The sequence below is a fragment of the Harpegnathos saltator genome, unplaced genomic scaffold (genome assembly GCF_003227715.2).
Source record: "Harpegnathos saltator strain DR-91 unplaced genomic scaffold, Hsal_v8.6 scaffold83, whole genome shotgun sequence".
NCBI classification, from domain to species: domain Eukaryota; kingdom Metazoa; phylum Arthropoda; class Insecta; order Hymenoptera; family Formicidae; genus Harpegnathos; species Harpegnathos saltator.
In genome coordinates this window covers 539,294-561,141 of record NW_020230682.1, presented here as the reverse complement: position 1 = coordinate 561,141, position 21,848 = coordinate 539,294, and the positions used below count along the sequence as shown (strand labels likewise).

The window sequence follows — 21,848 nt, the reverse complement described above, 5'->3', positions numbered from 1 at the left end:
ATCTTGTCGCTCGTGATACATTTTTTTTCTCTCTTTGAGCTTACAACTTCCGTCCGGCTACGCGTGTATCCGTATCAGACGTGATTCCGTTTCCGTTTCCGCGTGTAAATAATAAATAAATTCAAACAAGTCGCGCGACGAGTTTGCGCGAGTCTCGTTTCCCGTTACGAATCGACTCGCAAACTTCATTTCCGCAAATTTACCGCCGCTCAAACTCGCCGCTCTTCGCCGGCGTGAAAACCTCAGCGGGAAACCGCGTCGCGATCGCGCTGCCTAAAGTAAATGTTTCAGTAATCAGACATTTAAGCGTAGGTCGTCACAAAAAATATTACAATATATTATTACAAATAATACAATATATAATATTAAGAATAGTTTTTATGCAAATATTTTTGCATTTATCCGAGAACTCGAGATTCCCTTAAGTAGAAAAAAATGATTTAAACCAATGTATATATCTATTATTAATGAAATATTTATACATAAATAATGAAGCGGATCAATGTATCAATGACAGCAGAAATAGGTTGTGGCTCAATGTTGGGAGATAATTTGTCCCAATGTTTGACCGCAATTATAAAATTAGTATATGCTAACGGGAAATAATATAAATATAGATGCTGTCTCTTGAAGAATTTATTAACGGACCATTCTTTTGCCAAACCATAGGTGCATATTTGTTTAATTAATTTATATTTTAATATAAAAGTATCAAATTGAATATTTTTCTTCAACCGATCGTCAAATATTGGAGTTTCTTTTTATAATAATTATTACTTTCATTCGTTATTGTTAAAAGAAATATTTTTTTTTCAAAGTAGTCGGATATTGGCACATATTCGGCCACTGGAACGTTTATCTTACGCGAAGTCAAAATCCGTTTGGCGAGCGATTCTCACGACGGCGCACAGTGGTCAAAAAAGCTCTCTCGGTGGACAAATTAGTCTGGACCGCGTAATTGTTAACCGATTTTAATAATTTTTTTTTAATTTGCTCGTTATGAATTGCTCTACAACTTTGTCGATTCACTTTTTTAAAGTAGAGCTTCAAATCAAAATGGCGGACTCAAAGTGGTTATCAAAATATAGAAACTATAAGAAATTATCTGAAGAAGCCCACTCTCTAAAAGTGAATCGGTGAAACTCACTGTCAATCAGCGATTATGCACTGATTGACTGTGAGTTTCACTGATTCACTTTTAGAGAGCAGGAGGCACGGAATAAAGATTTTAAGATGTACCGTACAAGTCACAGCAGAAAATCTTCAAGAACCGATATAAACAAAGATATATTGCATTCCTTATTTTTTTCGTCGGATCCCTATATAACTAGCCTCCGATAAGTTGTAAGGAAGGTTCATAAACCTTTTCATTCAGAGGCTGAAGAAATGTTGAAAGACCGTACGAATGTGCTATATTAAATTACACACACACACACGTACACAAAGAGCAGAGAGAGTTTGGAGTCTCTAAATACTGTGGGAATGACGAACCACGGGGTCCTTATCTCTGCCTGTGCGACATACATATACATACACACATTTTAATTTCTTGCCACTTCAGAGGATTTGAAATGTTTTAAGATTTTCTGATATCTTTATATTATCAGTGCATTCAGATCACGTTTTTGCTCACGTATTAGTATATATTGTTTGTTAAAATATGTAAATTTCAAGCTAAATTTTGAAATTTACATATTTTTGCGAGCAATATGTACTAATGTGTGAGCAAAGATGTTATCTAAATGTACTGATAATGATATGAAGATATAAGAAAGTCGTAAAACATTTCGGATCGTTTCAGATCCTCTTAAGTGGCAAGAAATTAAAATTTTGACATCAGATATGCAATTAGAAACTCCTAAAACACATATGTATTTTTTTCCGATGCAAGAATATCTAATATCTTATAATTTCTATATTTTGATAACCATTTTCAGTCCGCCATTTTTATTTGAAGCTCTACTTTAAAAAAGTGAATCGACAAAGTTGTGGAGCAATTCATAACGAGCAAATTAAAAGAAAAATTATTAGAATCGGTTACGCAGTCCAGACTAATTTGTCCACCGAGAGAGCCTTTTTGACCACTGTGCGGCGATTCGTCGAGGTATCGCCGATTGCGCGATGCTCTCTCGGAGGGAGTTTCCACGCGCAATTCCACGCTACGACGATTATTTCATTCGGCGTCTGGTGAAAGGTTAACGGTTAACGCTTCCGTGAGCATTGCTGGAAATAAAAAGCGTTTCGTACGACGCGGCCCCGCGCCGCGATTGAGATTTACACGGCGTTTTACACGGCGCGAGCCGCAACACCTGTTCGGAGGAGAGGAGCCGAGAGGCAATGCTCCGCGGAAAGCATTTATTCCGCTCTTACGTAACACACAGCCTGATCTATTACCGGCCGGGAGAGGGAGAGGGAGAGAAGATGGCGAAAGGAAGAGGGAGTCAGCGGGAGGAGGAGCAGGAATTCGACGTAGCTTCCGTCCGGCACAATGTGGCTCGCGCTTTATGCTCTAAAAGTTTCCGGGCCCGAGCAAAACGTGCGGCAAAATCGGGGACATGACGGGCCCCCCTCGCGGTGCCGGCGGCAGGAGCGCATCGTCCTCGTGGATGTCTTCGCGAGAATTCGCGAAAAACACACCAGCGATAATATCCGCGCGCGCGCGCGCGCGCCGCGCCGGAAAGGTAAATTTTATCAGCAGCCGCAACGTCCGCCGAATACTGATTGACGCGCGCACGGACCGCAGCGATATTTAACTCGCACGAGCGCGAGCTTAGGTCGGTAATTGTCGTATGCAAGGTCGGCTCGCGACTCATATATACGGCTGCATGCGCTGGCCGGCCGACGAAACCGCCCCAAACGCGCTCCGATACCGCCCGCTCGAGAGAGCTTGAGGGCGCGACGAAAGGTCGACGAGATCCCGCGATACTCTCCCCTTCGACCTCCCCCGCCGGCTCCGCGATCATCTCCAAGCCCCACCGGACACCGATGTGTGAACCTGGCAAGTAACTTGATAAAAAAAAAAATTCGCAATACATTTCGATTATACTTCGTACTTTATACCTGTTTGTACATTTTTTGTTTTATTTGTACCTCGAAGGATAAAAAGATAGGGGGAGGGGGAAAAATAGCAAGCAAGCATAAGACATCGCAAAACGGCCAACGCCATTCGAAAGAGAATCGTTTGTACCCGTTTGTTACTTCTCTTCAAGTCATTTGTACCTCAAAGGAACCGGAAGTACAGGATCTTCAGAATATGTCGGAAGGTTACTTTCGTACTTTTGAGGTACAAACGATTTGAAGGGAGATACAAACGGATATAAACGATTTTCTTTCGAATGGCGTTGGCCGTTTTCGGATATCTTATACTTGCTTGCTGGCTATTTTTCCCCCTCCCCCTATTTTTTTATTTTTTGAGATACAAACGAAACAAAAAGTGGTGCAAACAGGTACAAACGAAGTACAATCGAACCATATTGAGAATATGTTTTTTCTTTTTTTAAGTTGTTTGTCAAGATCACATCAGTGCTATTGGAACCGGGTAAAACTATTAAAGCAGAGATTTACCAAGAGCAATCGATATGTTTGAGCGATGCAAATGAAAAAAAGAAGGCCATTTACTGAACGAGGCAGCCGTAAAATCATCCTGTCGTACGACAATGCTAAACTGCATACAGCGGAAGCCGCAAAGGAAAGTATCTTATATTTGGACTGGCAAGTTCTCCCTTACGCGGCGCCTTCTCCAGACTAGGCTTCATCACATTCTCACCAAGTTTTTATCGCGAATTCGGCAAGTGTCCAATAAGTGGCGTAAGGTCGTCGATAACAACGGAGAATATTTCACTGACTAATCTTCTTCTACTGATTTCTAAGTAAAGATTGAGAGCTGCCGAAAATCGGAAAAAACCAGTCGCTAGACCTTGCAGAGACCTCAGTACCTTCCGATCGAGTGCGTAAATAGCAGACATGAAACAGAAGAATAATAAATTAAAGCGGGAAGAGAGTGTCAGCGGAGGTTACCTCGCTGAGAAACATAATAATGAATATGATGCAACTTCAGGTTTAAAATATCAATCAAAACGGGCGGACACAGCCAAAAAAAAGAATAATTTCAGAACAAGCGGAATCATCTAAATGTTGAAAGATTTTATTCTTATATATGGCCTCAAGAGAATTCCTTTAAGATTAAGAGGGGAATATTACAAACGCATTGTTCTTAAAATTAGCCCAGTTCCGATAATAATTACCAGAGATTTTTTGTTCGTACAACAGAAATTTGTGCATCAGTTCAAAGACGCGACGAAGAGGGGAAAGTGGAGCTTCCTTGCGGCCGAGCGAGCGAGCGAGACAGACGGACCCGTGGTCCGTGGTAATCATCGGCGCGCTGCGATCGCTCGAAAAAACATCGATTTCGTGAAAACATCGGGAAATTATCGACGACGTTTTTTTTATCTGCTCCCCTGTCCCCCCTCGGCGGTTATCTCCCCGCACTCGCCCGGCTTCATCGGACGCGACGCGACGCGACCGCGTTATCACTCTCGTTCGCCTGGCCGTGCACCGCCGTTGCTGTTGCGCGGCAGGACGGTCGAGGAAGTGGCGGTATCTCGCCAACATCCTATCTCGTCCTGTCCCCGTTTTCCGTCCGACGGCAGCGCGCGCTGCCTGGCAGCTCGCTTGCTTACTTGCTTTTGCCCGGCCGCTTGCTCGCTCGCTTGCCTGCTTGCTTTTCAGCCCAGTGAAAGCGACAGCGAGCTGGCGAGCGCGCGAGGCTCTTCCGCGCCGCGCGGATCAGCTCCGGATATTTAATTACGCCGTGACGCGACGTAATTCCGATCGCGACGACGACATCGAGAGCCCGACGTTGGTGCTTCGACGCTACGTGGTCGCGGGTGATGAGCGCTTAGGAGCGACTAGTGCTGGTGCGTCGACATGTGGGAGTCCCGCAGGAACTCGTTCGCCTGCCGAGCCGTCAGGACCAGGTGGTCCTCTTACGAGACCTGCTCGCCCGGCGATGACGCCGCGGCCGGCCAGGACACCAGGACACGCTCCTCCTTAACGATGCAGAGTGTGCGAGAAGGCCCGGCGCAGCACGCGAGCTATCGCCAACAACGATCTTCCTCTTGGCAGGACAGCCGCTCGTGGTACGCCGCGGCCGCACCGCGTTGATTTCCTCGTCCTTCGTTTTCTCGGCCGATCGCGATGTCGGCTGCTCGCTCATCGTTTCCTTTCCCTTCGAGCAAGCGAGAGAGCGAGAGAGCGAGAGAGCGAGAGAGCGAGAGAGCGAGAGAGAGAGAGAGAGAGAGAGAGAGAGAGAGAGAGAGAGAGAGGGAGAGAGATCGAGGATCCAAGGATGTGCGTCTGAGGAGCAGTCAGCGGAGGTGAGGTTGCGGCACTCTTGCCTGGATAAACTTGGACGCGCGTCCGGTATATCCAGCAACAGAAAAGTTTACCTTCGATATTTATCTGCCGATCGGGGAGGAAAAAATCGATCGTTTAACGAGTCGGGCGAGAAGATTGATCTCTTGCGAGCGGATCGCTCGTTTTTCGAATGATTTTGCCTCGCCTGCGAGCGCCTGAAGCGCCGTTGGATGCAGATTGCTGCGAGACTCGTCGAAAATAAGTCTGAGAGAGTTTATCTTCCGGATTGTGATCGATCACTCTATCTTCGTGATCTTGTATTATCTCTGGAATTTCTGATAGACGAGTCCTGCCGATCGGGTAAGAAAGTGCTGCAGCTTTTCCTCCACTGGCTCTGGCGGATGGACGTCCATTTCAAGGACATTTCCGAGATTGTTTGCGCCTTTGAACTGCCGCCGCTCCTGCGTGCGCGGTCTTGCGCGTTGTTTGCGCGAGACAGCTCGGTTGATGGAATTTAGAAACGTCGGGGAGGTGCATATCGGAAAGGTCGGGGAAATCGCGGAGTCTATCAATTCGTCGCTCGCCTTTCTGCTTTGGTTATGCGACTTTCTCGAACGAGCGGAGGAAATAAAAAGCGATACCGGTGTATACCGCCCACGACTCGGCCAGGTTATTGCAACATTCGCTCGACTGCGCTGCTCATTTCGTCCAACAGAGAGAAGAGTACGATCGATCTTCATTAGCTCTTCAACAACGAGCTCCAAAATTTCACCCGTGTTTTCGTCCGCGTCCGCCTCGTACGTTTTCATTAGGAGCGTGGTTTAGTCTTGAGAGAGTTTTTTTCTCAAAAACTGATTTACTTGAACAAGATAATGAACGAAATGACGAGACTATTTTCTTCGAACGGAAATCCGACTTTATCCCGATGGAATTTTTGTTCATGGTTTGCTTTCACGGATGTGTCATGTTGAAAATTGGAAAGTCACTGCGAAAATAATGGCCGCCCTCGACGTTTTCGTCAAGGAAAATATTGGGAGTGTGATTTAGGAGTTTTTGGGGTTTTCTTTTTCTCAAAGATTGATTTACTTAAACAAGACGATGAACGAATACTCAGGTCAAAATATTTTTCTCCGTTTTCTACAATTTTTTCCCAAATTTTCCAATTTTTCCAATTCCCAAATTAAAAAATTTTTTTTTCTTTCCAGGCTTGGCCTGGATCAACCCGTGATTCTTTTTGTTTGGGATTATTGAGATAAATTCATTTTTTATCCCCAGTAACAATCTGATACAAAAAATTTCATTTTTGTTTGGCGATCAACGGAACGCAAATGTTCAAGCGGTTCGCAATGGCATTTTCCGATAATTCATATGGAACTCATTTTCCTTCTTTGTGAATCTTTCCCATATCATGTGGACGTTTAGTAACTGTTGTACGATCAGCATTTAATCCTCCAGCAAGTTCCGAGGTGGATTGGGCTGGATTTTCGTCCAACGATATTTGCAAATCTGCATTTTCAAGCTTTTTTGCTTGTCCCGAGCAATTTTTGTCGTTAACATTGAAATCATCACTTTTGAATCGTCTAAAGCAACATTCGCTTGTCTTAATTGATGGAGCAACATTACCACAAGTTTCTATCAGAATTCTATGACCTTCAACCGCCGTTTTCTTCTAATGAAAAAACAAAAGCGACGCATGTCGATGATACTCTTTAGAAAGTTCCACTTTTAAGATGGCATTAACACGATTTTTACTGCGTCTACTATTATTAACTAAAATAATGGAAATGCAAATAACTAAATATAATGGATCAATATTTAAGGCATTGAGAAACAATAGCTGTGTGGAATTGGAATGTCTTCGACAAAACTGACATTAGTGCCGTCTCTTGCAAAATCCTCCAAACTAAATCACACTCCTAATATTTTAAATATTCATCGCTCAGAAATGCGAGAAATTTAATCCGGCGAAAATTCGGACTTTACGTATGCATTATTTACGCAATTTTTGTCTCGCTCAGGGATAAAGTGATTTGAAGAATGTTTCGTCCGACGGTTTTTCTTGATTCTCGACGTAGCGTAGTACGAGACGACGAGAATGAAGAAGAAGCCGCGCAATGAAGCGCACGGTATCGAACAAGTCAATTGATGATGAGAGGCAAAAACGTATTTTGCCGTTTCAGCGAAGTGAGCATATCATCCGCCCGCGCGTCGGTGATGGTGTACGACGACGTGAACAAGAAATGGATACCGAGCGGCAGCTCGTCCGGTCTCTCGAAGGTCCAGCTGTACCACCATCAAGTGAACAACACGTTCCGCGTGGTCGGCAGGAAGCTGCAGGACCACGAGATCGTCATCAACTGTGCGATCCTGAAGGGGCTCAAGTACAATCAGGCGACGGTCACGTTCCACCAATGGAGAGACAACAAGCAGGTGTACGGGCTCAACTTTTCCAGTAAGGACGACGCCGATGCCTTCGCCAGGGCGATGCTTCAGGCACTCGACGTAAGTCTCAGCTCCTCGACCCATTCAATTATAATTGGCTTCTCATTGCAGAGAGGATCCCTCTCCCTCCTCCTCTCTCTCTCTCTCTCTCTCTCTCTCTCTCTCTCTCTCTCTCTCTCTCTCTCTCTCTCTCTCTCTCTCTCTCTCTCTCTCTCTCTCTCTCTCTCTCTCTCTCTCTCTCTCTCCCACTTCTTCACATAATTAATATTCGTAATTAATTAATTGCACACAATTGACGCCGAGAAGCGCACGATGGGCTTCTTGATATCGATAAAAGATTCAACAAGGATGCGATCAATTGCTGGTTATATTTTAATTGCTCCGGGTAATTATGTAACGGAGGTTGCACATCTCCGAGGTTTCTTGGATCTTAATATATGCTGTAAAAGTTGAAGAGCTTCGGGTGATCTTTTTGACTTACCTCAACCGACCGAGATCGATTAAGATAAGTCGGTAGAATTGCAAAACGAGCGATGCAAGGACAAATTGCGCTCTCGTCGTTCCAACGCAGCTCCCATAATTCGGGATCGTCGTCGCGCAACTTCCATCATCGGTAGAGATGAAACTTTCCCTAACGAGAGTTCATGTAACCCCTCGACTGGCGAGCTGAGTTTCACACAGGTATTTCAGCTGGCAAAAGGTGGATTCTCAAGAGTTAAGCAGCGTCATTAAAATTCTGCGTCTCAGGATCTTTGAGATCACTTTACGAACACAAAGTCAAAATTGTTCGGATTCAACATGGTGAATATGGCAGCTGAAATCAAAATTTTATTTCATCAGAATAAAGCCAGACACGTATTACCAAAAAAAAAAAAAAAAGAATTAAATAGTGAAGTTATACAAAATTTTTATCAAAAACCTATAAAGTAATAAAACAATGAATACCCAAAAAAAAGTAATTTCAGAACAAGCGGCATCATCTAAATTTTAGAGAATTTTATTCTTATAGTTAGAGGGATTATATGTTATATGTCTAATGTAAATCTTATTGATTTTAATATAAATTTCCTTTCATATACAGATTATTTAATCTTTTTTTAAGAGGATTATTATTTATTCTTACTGTACTTTATTCTAACTGGTTATACTAGTTAATTTGAAAAAATTATTATAACGTATAGCGAAAAGTAATAAATATATAGATGTACTTCTGGCTCCAGTTCTACAATAAGACACAAATGAAACAAGATCATCATAACAAACAAATTTCCAATCAGTTTTGTTATGGACTTCGTAGCTACAAAGATGTTCATCATAACCAATTGTATGAAACGTAGTTAAAAGAAAGAATATATTATTCAGTTTCTTGCAATAGATTATAAACTATATTTGACCGAATATGCGTAAATTATCTTCGTTATATGTGTCACAATAACATACACCTTTTTTAAAAAGCGTTCCAAATATTCTAACCCATGAGCATATGATTATTTTTTCGTACATGTCTGGAGGACATCTCAACAAAAAAGAAGCCGACATTCAAATCAACATATTCCTCTTCATACAAGAGAAAAATTAATTGATACAAAAGGAAATCCTCTTGAAATAAGAGTGAAAAAATAGTTAGAATAATATCTAATGAATTTTAGATGAATGGTTCATTTGAATCGCTTTATCGAAAGAGGAATCTTTTTTCTGTAAAAGGCTTCGCTTAGAATATGAGACTATGAGAAAAATCACTATACAAATAGAATACTTTTTTTTGGGTGAATAAATGCAATTTATAAATTATATTTATAAGGATAAAATATATAATACGTGGGTAACGTTTATTTTAGTCATTTCTCGGTTTGAAAATTCGAATTTTTATCTAAATTCATCATTGGAAAGCCCAAGATGCACCATTTCGAAGTTTTTGCAAGACACATTTCTTCCAATTTTGGATTTACACCCGCTACCTTGAATCTTCAACTTCACCGCTGAATAGCGAATAGATCGCCGCGAATAGCCTCGGAGCAGCCAGTTTCAGAAATATCGAGCCGGCAGAAATCTGCCAAAACGCAGTGTTGCGTTTCCGCCAGTCGACGGGTTACGACGCCACGAGCCGGCTATTAAGCAGAGGCGAGGAAAAAAAGCCAAGTAAGAAAAACAGAAGAGAAGACCAGAAGAACATCCGCTGGCAAGTCCCCCTCCCGCGACCGCCGCCCGCGCCGTTGTCGTGGGACATCGATTTCACAGCGGCTCACAATCGCCGGACTAGAGTCCGTTCTCATCATTGGCCTCGTCATCGTTAATTAGCTACTAATTGCACGCTCACGTGTCCGTCGCGTAGGTGCTGAGCAATAGCAGCAACATATCACGAAGTCTCGCTCCGACAGCCGCGACGGCTACCCAGCAGCAGCAGACTGCCTACCAGCAGCAGCAGCAGCAGCAGCAGCAGCAGCAACAGCAACAACAACAACAACAGCAACAGCAGCAACAACAGCAGCCACAGCAGCAGCCTCAGCAGCAGCAGCAGAGCCAGCCGACCGCCCAGTACGAGGAGGACATGGGATACAGGTACGTCTCGCACTCCCGTCGCACGCCCGTCCACGTCCGTCTCTCTTCGCTTTCCAACGATTTACGCGCAATCATTATCTCGTTGCGGCGATTATTTCCTGTCATGCGATACGCGTACGAGATACGAGAGGCGACGTAAACGCCGAGTCGATTCGCCACCGTGGCTCCGGACGAGCGCAGCTCCCGGGTAGGCGACCTTGTTCTCACTCCGTGCGAACGCAAGAATGAGAGAGAGAGAGAGAGAGAGAGAGAGAGAGAGAGAGAGAGAGAGAGAGAGAGAGAGAGAGAGAGAAGGAGAGAGAGAATGTTTCTTCTTCGTGAATGCGGAAAAAAGTATCGCTTCTTCGAAGAGATCTTCGCGATCGCGGGCTAGCTTTTGAGAAACGGGCGACCGGACGACGACGAGGACGAGGACGAGGACGGTGCGGGACGCGGAGACCCCTGAAATTTCGCCGTCGCCGTTCCCCGCCCGACGAGAGTGAGTCAACACACGCACACTGACACGCACACGCACGTCTGTCCTGGGTGATTGCAGTCAAGGTCGTAGCGCGCGGATCTCCTTGTCCCTGGGGCATCTGCCTACGGGGACAGGCCAGATGGCCCTGCCCGCGAGCTCCGCCACCCCGACCCCCGATCACCATGCGACCGTTGCGAGTGGTGCAGTCGGCGCCGCTGTTCAGGTGGGCTGTCCGCGTGGCTCACCGGGCGACGGACGCACGAGGTGATCATCCGGCTGGCTTTAACCCTTAGTAACCCGGCGTCGTTAAATTCATTATGGCCGAGCGCTTTTCCATCTTTCGCTCGCGCTGCGCCGCGCGGCCGCCATCTTGCGCGCGGCCGCGGCGAGACGTGTAATAAATTATGCGTCGACTTTGCGTACATTGTACGTGAAAATCTGATCTTGCAGGAAAACTACATGTATCGTGTGTATACATTTTCACGGGATACGTTTGCGACGCGCACGATGGAGGAGAAAAAGAGAGAGAGAGAGAGAGAGAGAGAGAGAGAGAGAAAAGAGATAATTAATTTAACAAGGTCGCCAGGTTAATACGGGTTAAAGGCCGTGCGTTTCACTAGGATTCTCTTTGGACTCCCTTTTTAGCAGAGGGCTACGGGCACTTTAACTGTGTTAGAATAAACCACCCCCCCGCCCTGCCCCCCATCTAATCCCCCGCCTACTTGGGGATCGTAGTTGGTCCGAACTGTCGCCAATTAGAGGTTCTAGTAGTGTACTGCTGCTACTAACCGATGGTCCTCCTCACTTCAGCCCCTTCAGCTGGCCTTCCGGTCGAAGAGTCTCGCGAATCCGCCGCGTGCCGGTGCGAGAGATCGCGGCGGCGAGCGCGAGGGATCCGCGGAAAGACATTTACGCGGCGTCGAAAATAAAATCGGACGACGCGACCAGGCGAGGAGAGAATTCGCTCGGTCTGTTGCACCCTGCGCGCGGCGCTCGAAATAACCCGCGGATGCGTCGCGGACGGCCCCGCGCCCTGGTGACATTTTTCCAGCGGCAGCTTTTCGTGGACGTGTACAAAATTCAAGAGTCACTCCCGATCGATCCCGATATCCCGTTATCGGCCAAGCAACGCGGCCTGAATACACAGATTTCGGGCGGGGGGAATAAGATTACGCGTCGCAGCTGCGTGCCTCTTCAACTCGCGGGGAGGAACGATTAACTCCTTCTTCAACGGACCACGTTATCTGGCCGATAATGGTCATTCACACGCGACTGACGCGCGCACGACGTCGTGAGAGCACCTTTATATGTGTCACGCAGTCTGATATTCTCTTTGGCTCCTTGGCTCGCATACGAACTGATGTCAACGTTTAAACACTTTAACGATGCGCCCCGGTTTCCAGTAAGCAAGGGATGTACAGCGAGGTAGAAAAGAATAAGCATGAGCCGAATGTCCCAATGCGTCCATTTTCCTTAATAAGTCGGCTCGTACGACTGAATTTTATATGTTAACGCAAGTTGTCCAACTTCTTCAGTACTGAATGGCGAAAATGTTCACACAAAAAAAAGTAATTTCAGCACAGCTGGAATCATTTAAGTTTCAGAAGATTTTATTCTTATATATGGTCTCAAGAGGATTTTTCTGAGATTAAGAGAAGAATATTATAAACACATTATAATATTAAAGTTAGAGGGATTATATGTTATATGTGTAATGCAAATCTTATTGATTTTAATATAAATTTGCTCTTATATACAGATCGTTTAATCTATTTTTAAGATGATTATTATTTATTCTTACTGTACTTTATTCTTATTAGTCATATTAGTTAATTTGAAAAAATTATTATAAGGTGTAGCGAAAAGTAATATATATCTGCAGACGTACTTCTGACTCCAGTTCTACAATAAGTAGGCACGAGTGAAACAAGATCATCATAACAAACAAATTTCCAATCAGTTTTGTTATGGACTTCGTAGCTACAAAGATGATCATCATAATCAATTGTATGAAACGTAGTTAAAAGAAAGAATATATCATTCAATTTCTTGCAATAGATTATAAACTGTACTTGACCAAATATGGGTAAATTATCTTCGTTATATGTGTTACAGTAATACACATATCTTTTTTAAAAAGCGTTCCAAATATTCTGATCCATGAGCATATGATTGTTTTTTTATTCATGTCTGAAGGTAGAACATGACTGAACAAAAGAAGCCCAGATTCAAATTAACATATTCTTCTTTATATAAAAGGAAAATTAATTGATATAAGAAGAAATCTTCTTGAAATAAGAGGAAAACAATAAAAGAATAATATCCAATAAATTTTAGACGAATGGTTCACTTTAATTGCTTTATCGAAAGAGGAATCCTTTTTCTGTATAAAAGGCTTCGCTTAGAAGCTATGAGACTATGAGAAAAATCACTTTACAAATAGAATACTTTTTTCTGGGTGGGTGTTCTAAAAAAATCGAGATCTTTCCGTGAAGGAAGACGATTAAGATGATTAAAACGTTCAACAAAATTAATGTCGTGTACCTTATTCAGCATGACTTATCTGTTTACCTTCACGACTTCTCGGTCAGCAATTGGGACATTCACTCCTCCGTAGTTGGGATGGATTTGTCGGTGCATGTTGCGTCCTAGCGGTCACTCTCGAGTATCCAAAAAGAAGGACAAGCTCATCGTTAAGGTGGTTAAAGCGAGTTCTAGCGCAATTTGTGTCTAGGATCATATAGATGGTCGTTAGTATGTTCGTTGCGTTAGTCTAGCTGGCTGGTCTCACTCTATGCTTTGCACTAACAATGCATTCTGCATCGCATCATTCCCACGGCTAATTTCGATTTCCGTCTGCGCAGGACCATGACCAGAGAAGACGTGGCGATAATCCAAGAGCGCAGAATGTCCCAGCAGAGTCAAGGTGAACAATTTTACAATGCGCTCTAGGTTCACTCGCAGCGTCAGACCTCGCTCTCGGATACTCCCGCGGCGGAATTTCACTCGGCAAGGCAGAGCGACCGACCACTCGTACGAATTGTCTAGTGAATACCTCCGCTCGAAATTGAAGAGTGCATCTGATATATTTCATCGGGTCGCAGGGGCGAGTTCACCCTGATGCGCTGAAACGCTCGCTCGCGCGGAATCGGAATCCGCTCTGAGCCCGAGCGAGATGTTGCACACTCTTGCGATTCCGAGCGGCGATATTTTCGTCATCGTCCTCTCGTTCCGAGTGAGATTTCACTTGGAGGAGAAAGAACCCTGTCCATTTTTCTCCTGGGCCCCTCGAGACTGAACATTGCTAAGGTGAAAAATTGTTCTCAACCGCGTGAGACGAGGAAACCTCTTGAGCGACGGAACTCAAATTTCTCAACATTCACGAGAGGCCCAAAATGGACAAGGTTCAAAGAAGTGTGCAAGAAGGAAGGCATTTCCCGTGATAACGAATATAACAGCGAACAGAATAAAAACCTAACAAAACTGCTCCGCAGCAACTGGCAGTCCCAACCCCATCTCGCCGAGTTGCCCGCCAGCGCAGCAGCAACAGCAACAACAGCAGCAGCAGCAACAGCAACAGCAACAGTCCGGCCACCACAGGACCTCTTCGGCGCCGCCGGCACCGCAGCCGCAGCAGCAGCAGCCGGCGTTGCCGAGCATCCAAGGTGTTGTCGGCGGCATGGTGCCAGCTGCCCCGCAAATGTCGGCCGGGGTCGGTCCACCGATCCCGCCGCCCCAGCCACCCGTGGCACCGCCCGCACCACCGTGTCCGCCGGCGATGATGAACTTCAACACGTCGATACCGGCGCCGCCGATGATGATAAACCAATACGTGCAGTCGCCGTCGTCGCAGACGGGCCAAGCCCAGTGCCCACCGATCTACGTCACTAACCAGTCAGCCCAGTACGTCGGGCCGTCCGCGAGCAACCAGTATACCAGCACCACCACCGCCGGCGGCGGCAGTGGCGGTGGCAGCGGCGGCGGCGGCGGCGGCGGCGGCGGTAGCGGCGGCGGCGGCAGTAGCGGTGGCGGCGGCGGCGGCGGCAGCGGTAGCGGTAGCGGCGCCGTCGCCGTCGCCGTCGCGAACAGCGTCGTGGGCCAAAGCCCGAGCCAGTACCCGTCTACCGGCGGTAGCCAGAACAACTTCTACGGCACTAACAACCAGACGAGCAACTACGCCGCCGGCGGACAGGTGGGCCAAGTCAGCCAGTACAGTCAACCGGCCGGTAACCAGGTCGCGCAGTATGGAAACGCCGGCGGCGGTAACCAGTACGGCAGCAATAGCTCGATAAGTCAATACGCGGCGGTCCCGCCGCCGCCAGCGGGTCAGTACGCGATCGCCCAGCCGGGCCAGTCGCAGTATGGCACGATCGTGTCGCAGGCGCAGGCCCAGTACGCCGGCACGGCCGGCCAGGTGCAGGTGGCCGCCGCCGCCACCACGAATCCCTACGGGACGCCGGCGAACTCGGTGAACCAGTACGCCGCGAGCGGACTCCACACGGTCGGTGCGAACGCTTACGTTCCTCTCGCTGCCGCCGCAGGCGGCCCACCTCCGCCTCCGATGGTGCCGTTGGCCGGGCCCGCCGCGCCGCCCCCGCCGCCGCCGCCGCCGGCGCCTAACGCCAACAGCGCGGCAGCAGCCAGCTCGTCGAGCGACCCTCCGCCGGACACCAACTCGTTGGCTGCCGCTCTGCAGGCTCGTCTGAAGAAGAAGCAGGTAAATCCCGCGCGCCTCGGCTGCTTTGTGCTTGATGATGTGCGCTTGCTATACGCGGTGTGTTTCGTGTCGTCAACAGCAACAGTCGCAGCCGGTGGAGAACAGCGGCTCGAGCACCAGCAGTAGCGGAAGCGGCAGCGGAGGCGGCGGCAATTATGGCACTTTGGGCAGAGGAGGAGGCGGCGGAATGGCTTCCATGATGGACGAGATGGCGAAGACTCTGGCGCGTCGACGAGCCGCCGCTGAGAAGAAGCAGCCGGAGCAACCACCGGTGAGTGACGATGGACGGACTCGTTGAGTATCTTCGGAGAAGAAATTGTACTCGAAGAGTAGAGTGCTTACTCGAATTTCAGTGGTTCTTCGGTCGGGTGAACATGTGCTGTCGGTTTAATGCATTTCTGACGGCAATTCTAGCTTGTTCCGCTCGAGTTCCATACAATTCAACCATTTTCAGTCATTGTTCCGCCATATAACTATGTTTAAATAAATTTTAACTTTTGCCGCCAGCACGACACTCGGTGAAAACATGTCGTGCCGTCGACTTACTGCACTTCTGACGGTAGTTCTAGCTTGTACTACTCGAGTTCCATATAATTCAACCATTTTCAGTCATTGTTCCGCCTCGTATAACTATTTTTAAATAATTTCAAAATAAAACACTGAGGACTGTAGTAGACACGCACAATGATTTATACCAAACGATATCCTGCACCGTGATCCGAACATCCCCACAGTTAAGGAAGAGATTGCGAAATCGATAAAGAATTACAAAGAGAGGATCTCAAACCATCCCAAGCCACTAGTTAGCCACTTTATGACTAGAAAAACCTTAACTCGCAGACTAAAGAAAAAAATACCGGTAGACCTACTAGCTGACAACTAATTCCAGAAGCCGATTGAAGGGAACCACTGGGAACCCTTCGCGCATGTTCTTTACATTCAAATCGATTGCTGAATGTCCAAATAATTGGATAGATTGTAATGTAAATAGGAGTTAAAAAAAAGAAGAAAAGTCGCGCTTTGACAATCTCTCCTAGTTCGCAAAGCTTCGGAAGAGGAAAACGCGTCGGATATCTCAAAGAATGCCACGATCCGTTTCAGGAGCCGGAGAGCTCTCCGGACAAGAAGTCCTGGGACAAGAGCAACTCGTCTAACAACAAGTTCTCCAACGGCGCCGAGTCCCCTAAGTCGGTGCGCAAGAGGTTCGGCTCGGCCTCGGAGGACACCCTTCTCAAGGTGAACGGAGTCAACGATGGGTCCTCGCTCACTGCGCAAGAGATGGAGGCTTTCAAGGCGGAAATCATCAAGGAGGTGCGCAAAGAGTTCCAGAAGATGAAGCAGGAGATCATCGATGGTATGTATGCGCATTGTCGCGAGTTTGACCGACTCAGAAGTTTGAGCCTTACACGAAACGTCCTTGCATTTCCAGCCGTGAGGACAGAACTGAACAAAAGATAAAGAAGACGACACGAGGAAGAGACAGACGGAAGGACGACAGAGCTAACCTCAAAGCCGAAAAGAACGGGACAGCGACCCGAAAAGGAGGAGAAGAGAGAAGAAGGAGCGGAGAGAAAATTGAAGAAAGAAAAAGAGAAGAAGGGAAGGAGAAGTTCTGTGAGACTAAATCGCTCGATATCGAGGTGTTGTTATCGAGACCCACGTACAGGTTTTTACAACATATTTGCGAGAATGTGTAGTGTGTGGTTACACTTATGTATATCGGACATTTGTGTGTGTAAGTACGTTAATCTAACTTAGCATCTTAAGTGGCCGTAATCCTTTCGTTATTTGCTACACAAATAACAATCGTAACGGAACGTTGAATCAGTTGAGTTTCGTTCGGCTCGGTTTCTGGGAGGCTCGGTTAAGTCTCTCGGCGTTTTTCTTTTCTTTTTTTTTTGTACACGCACAAGGGATCACGAGGGGAGAGCCTCTCTCGGTCGGCCTCTCGGCCGCCGAGCAGAGAGAGGGAGCGAGGAACAGAGGGATTGTGAGAGAGAGAGAGAGGGAGAGGGAGAGGGAGAGAGAGGTTATAGAGAGCGACACTCGGGCGAGAGCGTAATGTAAGTACACGCACAATGAGATACTACTATATCGCTTCGTAGATTTTAAAGGGATATCGATAAAGACCAAAAAAATGGTGTACTATTTATAATATAAATTATATCGATCTACACACACAGACACACACACACGCATAAATATCTACGCTAATATTCATGTTTGGGGACGCGCTCGTTTATAGTCATGGCCGGAGACGAGCGAGACGCCTCACAAAGCGCGAGACGGTCGATATTGAGAGAATCAGGGCCGGGACGAGAAAGTTTTCCTGATTGTTGAACGTTACGCGCCTCGCGGCGCAAAGACGATTATTTGAATACCCGCGGGAAACTCAATGATTTCAACGTCGAAGTTACGTACGTCGTACATATATATTTTTTAACGCATATGGTCAGGCAGGGTTTCTAAGACTTCTCTTGTATGCCGAGGCATTTTTTACAACACACACCGTAAGGATGATCTCACCGTTGTAGAAGGAATTCGTGCGGAAACCTTTTCGTCAAATGTCGTGGCATGTGTTCTCCTCAGCGTTCGTATTATATTAAACGTCCTGCACACGTTTTGTTCCCCCTTAACTTTCGTCGACGAATCTGCACACGACGCGCGTGCACGTGCGTCACACACACGGACACACACACACACACACACACACACCACACACACACACACACACACACACACACACGCTGCCGTCGATTATTTATGCAAAGCTTGCGTTGTCGATCTGTGTTGCAGCAACGCACGAATCGATCTCTCTGTATGAAAATGTAACAGGCGAATGACATTCCAGAAACACCCCGTTCCCTCCTCAGCCGATACTGCGCTAGTCTACTCTAGCAAGTTGAACACGCAACGTTGTAAATAGCAATAACGACCAGAGACGACGGATGCCACGATCGTTGATTGTGAAATTCTCCCGAGCAACGGCGCGCGCTCGCGCCTGCAACGAGTAGTTAATTAAGGAATCCCCGCGCGCGTTTCTCGATTCATTCCCGATGTGGCCTGACGAATTCGTCGAGTATCCGGAGCGCACGTCCGATTGGTAACACACACGCTTCGTCTACAGTCCTCCGAACTCGCGAAACCGCCGTCGTGTACATCGAAGCGTACATATCTGTCTGTTTTTTATTTTATTTCTTTTTTTTCTGGCTGTATTGACCGGGCGATATCTCTCCTCCCGAGAGAGCCGTCGGCATTCTTCTCCGCGTTGCTCGCACCTTCGTGGCTTTCCATTTAATTAGCGTGTACGGCTTCTCCTCTCACAGCTTACTTCTGGCGAGCATTTTCGTTTGTTTGGGCAATTCGCTCTCTCGCGCGCGTGCACCTGTAGGGCCGCTGAACACCCGTACGATACGTAGTTTATTATATTTTTTTTTTTTGGTATCATCGAGGCTATATTTATACTTTCACGCTCTCGACGCATACGAGTATCGGCCGCGATCGGCAAGAAGTTCTCGGGCGCCAAGTAATTTTAACGTTCTGACGCAATTTTCGCAATTACGGTCGCGAGCGACCGCTACTATTAAGCTAACACTTCGCGAAGAATAAAAAGAGAAAGAAGAGAAAACGACAGAAACGCGAGAGACACCGTACCAGTCATTGAAGATCGTCCCTTGGAAAATTGTCCGAGCGAGTCGGTATATGACTCGTAGTGTCGATGATAATCCTTCGTTCTTCTCTCCGCCTCGCAATCGATATTCCTTATCGAGCACAGAGGATAATGTCTTCTTTTTTCTTGTACGCAAGGGAGGAAAGTCTGTCCGCCGCGGGCCAGACGGGAACTCGCTGCCGAGGAAGGATCTCCCCGTTGCTGCGACTGAAACATTCGTCTGAGAAGGTTCGGCTGAAGTAACCGAGGACAATTGACTGAGTAACGGAAACCCTCCGCGGGAAACTTCCTGTTTCCGCAGCCGAGCGCCCGTCTGCTCCCCGGCCGGCAGAACAGAAGATTGACGAGGAAGATTGACGTGCGAGTGATCAGTTTACGTAGCAGTAGCGGTAGCGGAATAGCGACGATGACTTGTAACAGTAGAGTAGCGGTTTGCTTTCTCCTTCTGTTCAAGGCCGTTGGTGGACGCGCATTGTCCCGGAAACTCAAAGACTCGAGGTTCCGAAAGCGGGGCGACCGGAAGCCGCAGGACAATGAGAGAGTGATTATCTCCATATAGCACAAAAGTTGCAGTAACATTGCGGCAATGTTGCTGTAACTTTTGTACCTATGGGTTTTGTGAGAATTATTAGGAGGTCCCGAGGCTCGCAGTCGCCCCGAGGAGGAGCTACGTCTCACTCCGAAGACTATCGCCCCGAGGACTTTAACAACGGACAAGTCGAGAACGCGTCTTGGCCGGGCGAGACGGACTTTCCGTCTCAGGCGAAACAAGACGCGCTCGATCTTGGCATTGCGACTTCCCCCGGGAATCGCCTCGGCTTTTGAGTCTCCGTCCGCTCCTCTACTTCGAGACAACGCGCGTCCGCCGGATTTCCCGGACTTTCCGAGCGTTCCGTCAATGTCCGGTACGTGTGCGGAACTTGCCGACTCGCGTGGCTTTCGTCGAAGGCTGAATTTTTATCACGGGGCTTTTTATCGCGCGACGCTTTGCCGCGCGCGCTATGATAAGCGTAATCGTAAGATACCTTGATATAACCGTTTTATGAGAAATTCGCTGTCGAAAGACTAGACGAGAGAACGAGCGAGCGAGCAAGAAGAAAGAAAGAGAGAGAGAGAGAGAGAGAAAAAGATCGTCTTCTAGTCGGGTCGTTAGAGTGAGCGGAGAGCGAGGGGAGGCGATGTATATTCGACGTTTGTTTGTTTCTCTCTCTCCCGACGCACTTCGACGCGCAGCCGAGGGACAATGAGGGAGTGACTGTCCCCATACAGCACAAAAGTTGCAGCAACATTGCTGCAATGTTGCGGCAATGTTGCTGCAACTTTTGTACTGTATAGGTCTTGTGAGAATCACTGGGAGACGATTTCTTCCGTCGGCACACCTTGAAGTGCGTCGGGAAAAAAAGCGTTTCGCAGGTGGCTCGATAAACACCAGCTGACGATAGCGTTGCGACAACGTTGCAACTTCCCGCTCAACAGTACAATCGCCACGCGCGATTATTTGTAGCGTCACACGTTGCGCTAAGTGGCGATCTGTTATATCGATGCAATGTTACAGCCCATGCAGCGTTGCTGCAAACTTGCAATATTGCAGCAATATTTCTGCAACTTTTGCGCCGTATGGAAGTCGGTTGGTGTTTGTTGCGAAAGGCACACGTGGTTTTGAGACGGTTTGGACACCTTTCCGTCTCTTGCCGACGCAGTTCCGTGGTCCAATGAGGGAACTTTGGACTTCCGGCGGTTCCCCGCCGGGCATATCGGCTGGCGAACGCGGACGAGCCGTGTCAAGACCGGATGTGCCGCCTTTTCACTTGGACAACGACTCGATCTCCTGTCGATCGGTTTCCTTACGTTCGTTTCACGCCTAAGTGCCGGCTATAATAACTTGGCGCGTACTCGAGCGCACGTGTGCGGAGTGTTTCCACGTTTATCCTGCGCGCCGCGATGGCGAGCGGCGCTGGCTGCGCATTTTCGCGTATGCGCGCACCGACACACACACACACACACACAAACACGATTGTCTTTTTAATATATATACGCTTCATTTCTTTTTTATCTGTCGGGGCGTTCCTTCCCCCCCTCCGCCCTCAGCCTTTTCATGACGCATTTTTTACACTTCATCCTTGTACATATAAACTTATCTGGTGTGTGGATAATCTTGCTATACGATATGTATTTATTTTTTAGTCCGCCTTACTTTTTTATTTCCTTTACTTTATTTAAATATAATTTCTCAAGCGACACCGATATCACACGATAACACGTTCGTGCGAGGAATATGTTGTGTTTGCTGTATGTATGCGAGAGAGAGAGAGAGAGAGAGAGAGAGAGAGAGAGAGAGAGAGAGAGAGAGAGAGAGAGAGAGAGAGAGAGAGAGAGAAAGCAAGGGAGGGAGAGAGAGAGAGAGAAAATGTAAAGACCGAGGTCCTCTACGAGTGGCCCTCCGGTCGTAATTTCGGCTCGTTCTCTTATCGTCGCCTGCTTCTTACCTGCACTTTTCCTCTTTCTGTCCTATTCTGCCCCCTGCCTCTCCCGGCCCTTCCCCCTTTAATGCACCGAGTGTCCCACTTGCACGCATCTCTGCATGCCAACGCGATGAAACTTTCGTCGCGTACTTCGAGCCGGCTCCCTCCTCGAGGGGAGACCTCAAC

General features: G+C 47.2%; 1 protein-coding gene across 3 annotated transcripts in view; it reads left to right on the top strand.

Moving 5' to 3' along the window:
- The window catches only part of ena (ENAH actin regulator enabled), a 48,976-nt gene extending 27,613 nt beyond the window's left edge, over positions 1-21,363 (top strand). Inside the window, exons 1-9 of one of the 3 annotated variants that reach the window (XM_025307126.1) lie at positions 4,597-5,138; positions 7,536-7,857; positions 10,130-10,356; positions 10,892-11,077; positions 13,678-13,739; positions 14,308-15,530; positions 15,610-15,801; positions 16,632-16,884; positions 16,960-21,363. In XM_025307126.1, coding sequence (XP_025162911.1) covers positions 4,927-5,138; positions 7,536-7,857; positions 10,130-10,356; positions 10,892-11,077; positions 13,678-13,739; positions 14,308-15,530; positions 15,610-15,801; positions 16,632-16,884; positions 16,960-16,988 — 2,706 coding nt within the window. In that variant the 5' untranslated portion in view covers positions 4,597-4,926 and the 3' untranslated portion in view covers positions 16,989-21,363. Of the gene's footprint in view, positions 1-4,596; positions 5,139-7,535; positions 7,858-10,129; positions 10,357-10,891; positions 11,078-13,677; positions 13,740-14,307; positions 15,531-15,609; positions 15,802-16,631; positions 16,885-16,959 lie in introns of those variants that run through there. The other 2 variants (XM_025307128.1, XM_025307127.1) reach the window with 2 other exon arrangements.
- The last annotated feature ends 485 nt before the right edge of the window (positions 21,364-21,848 follow it).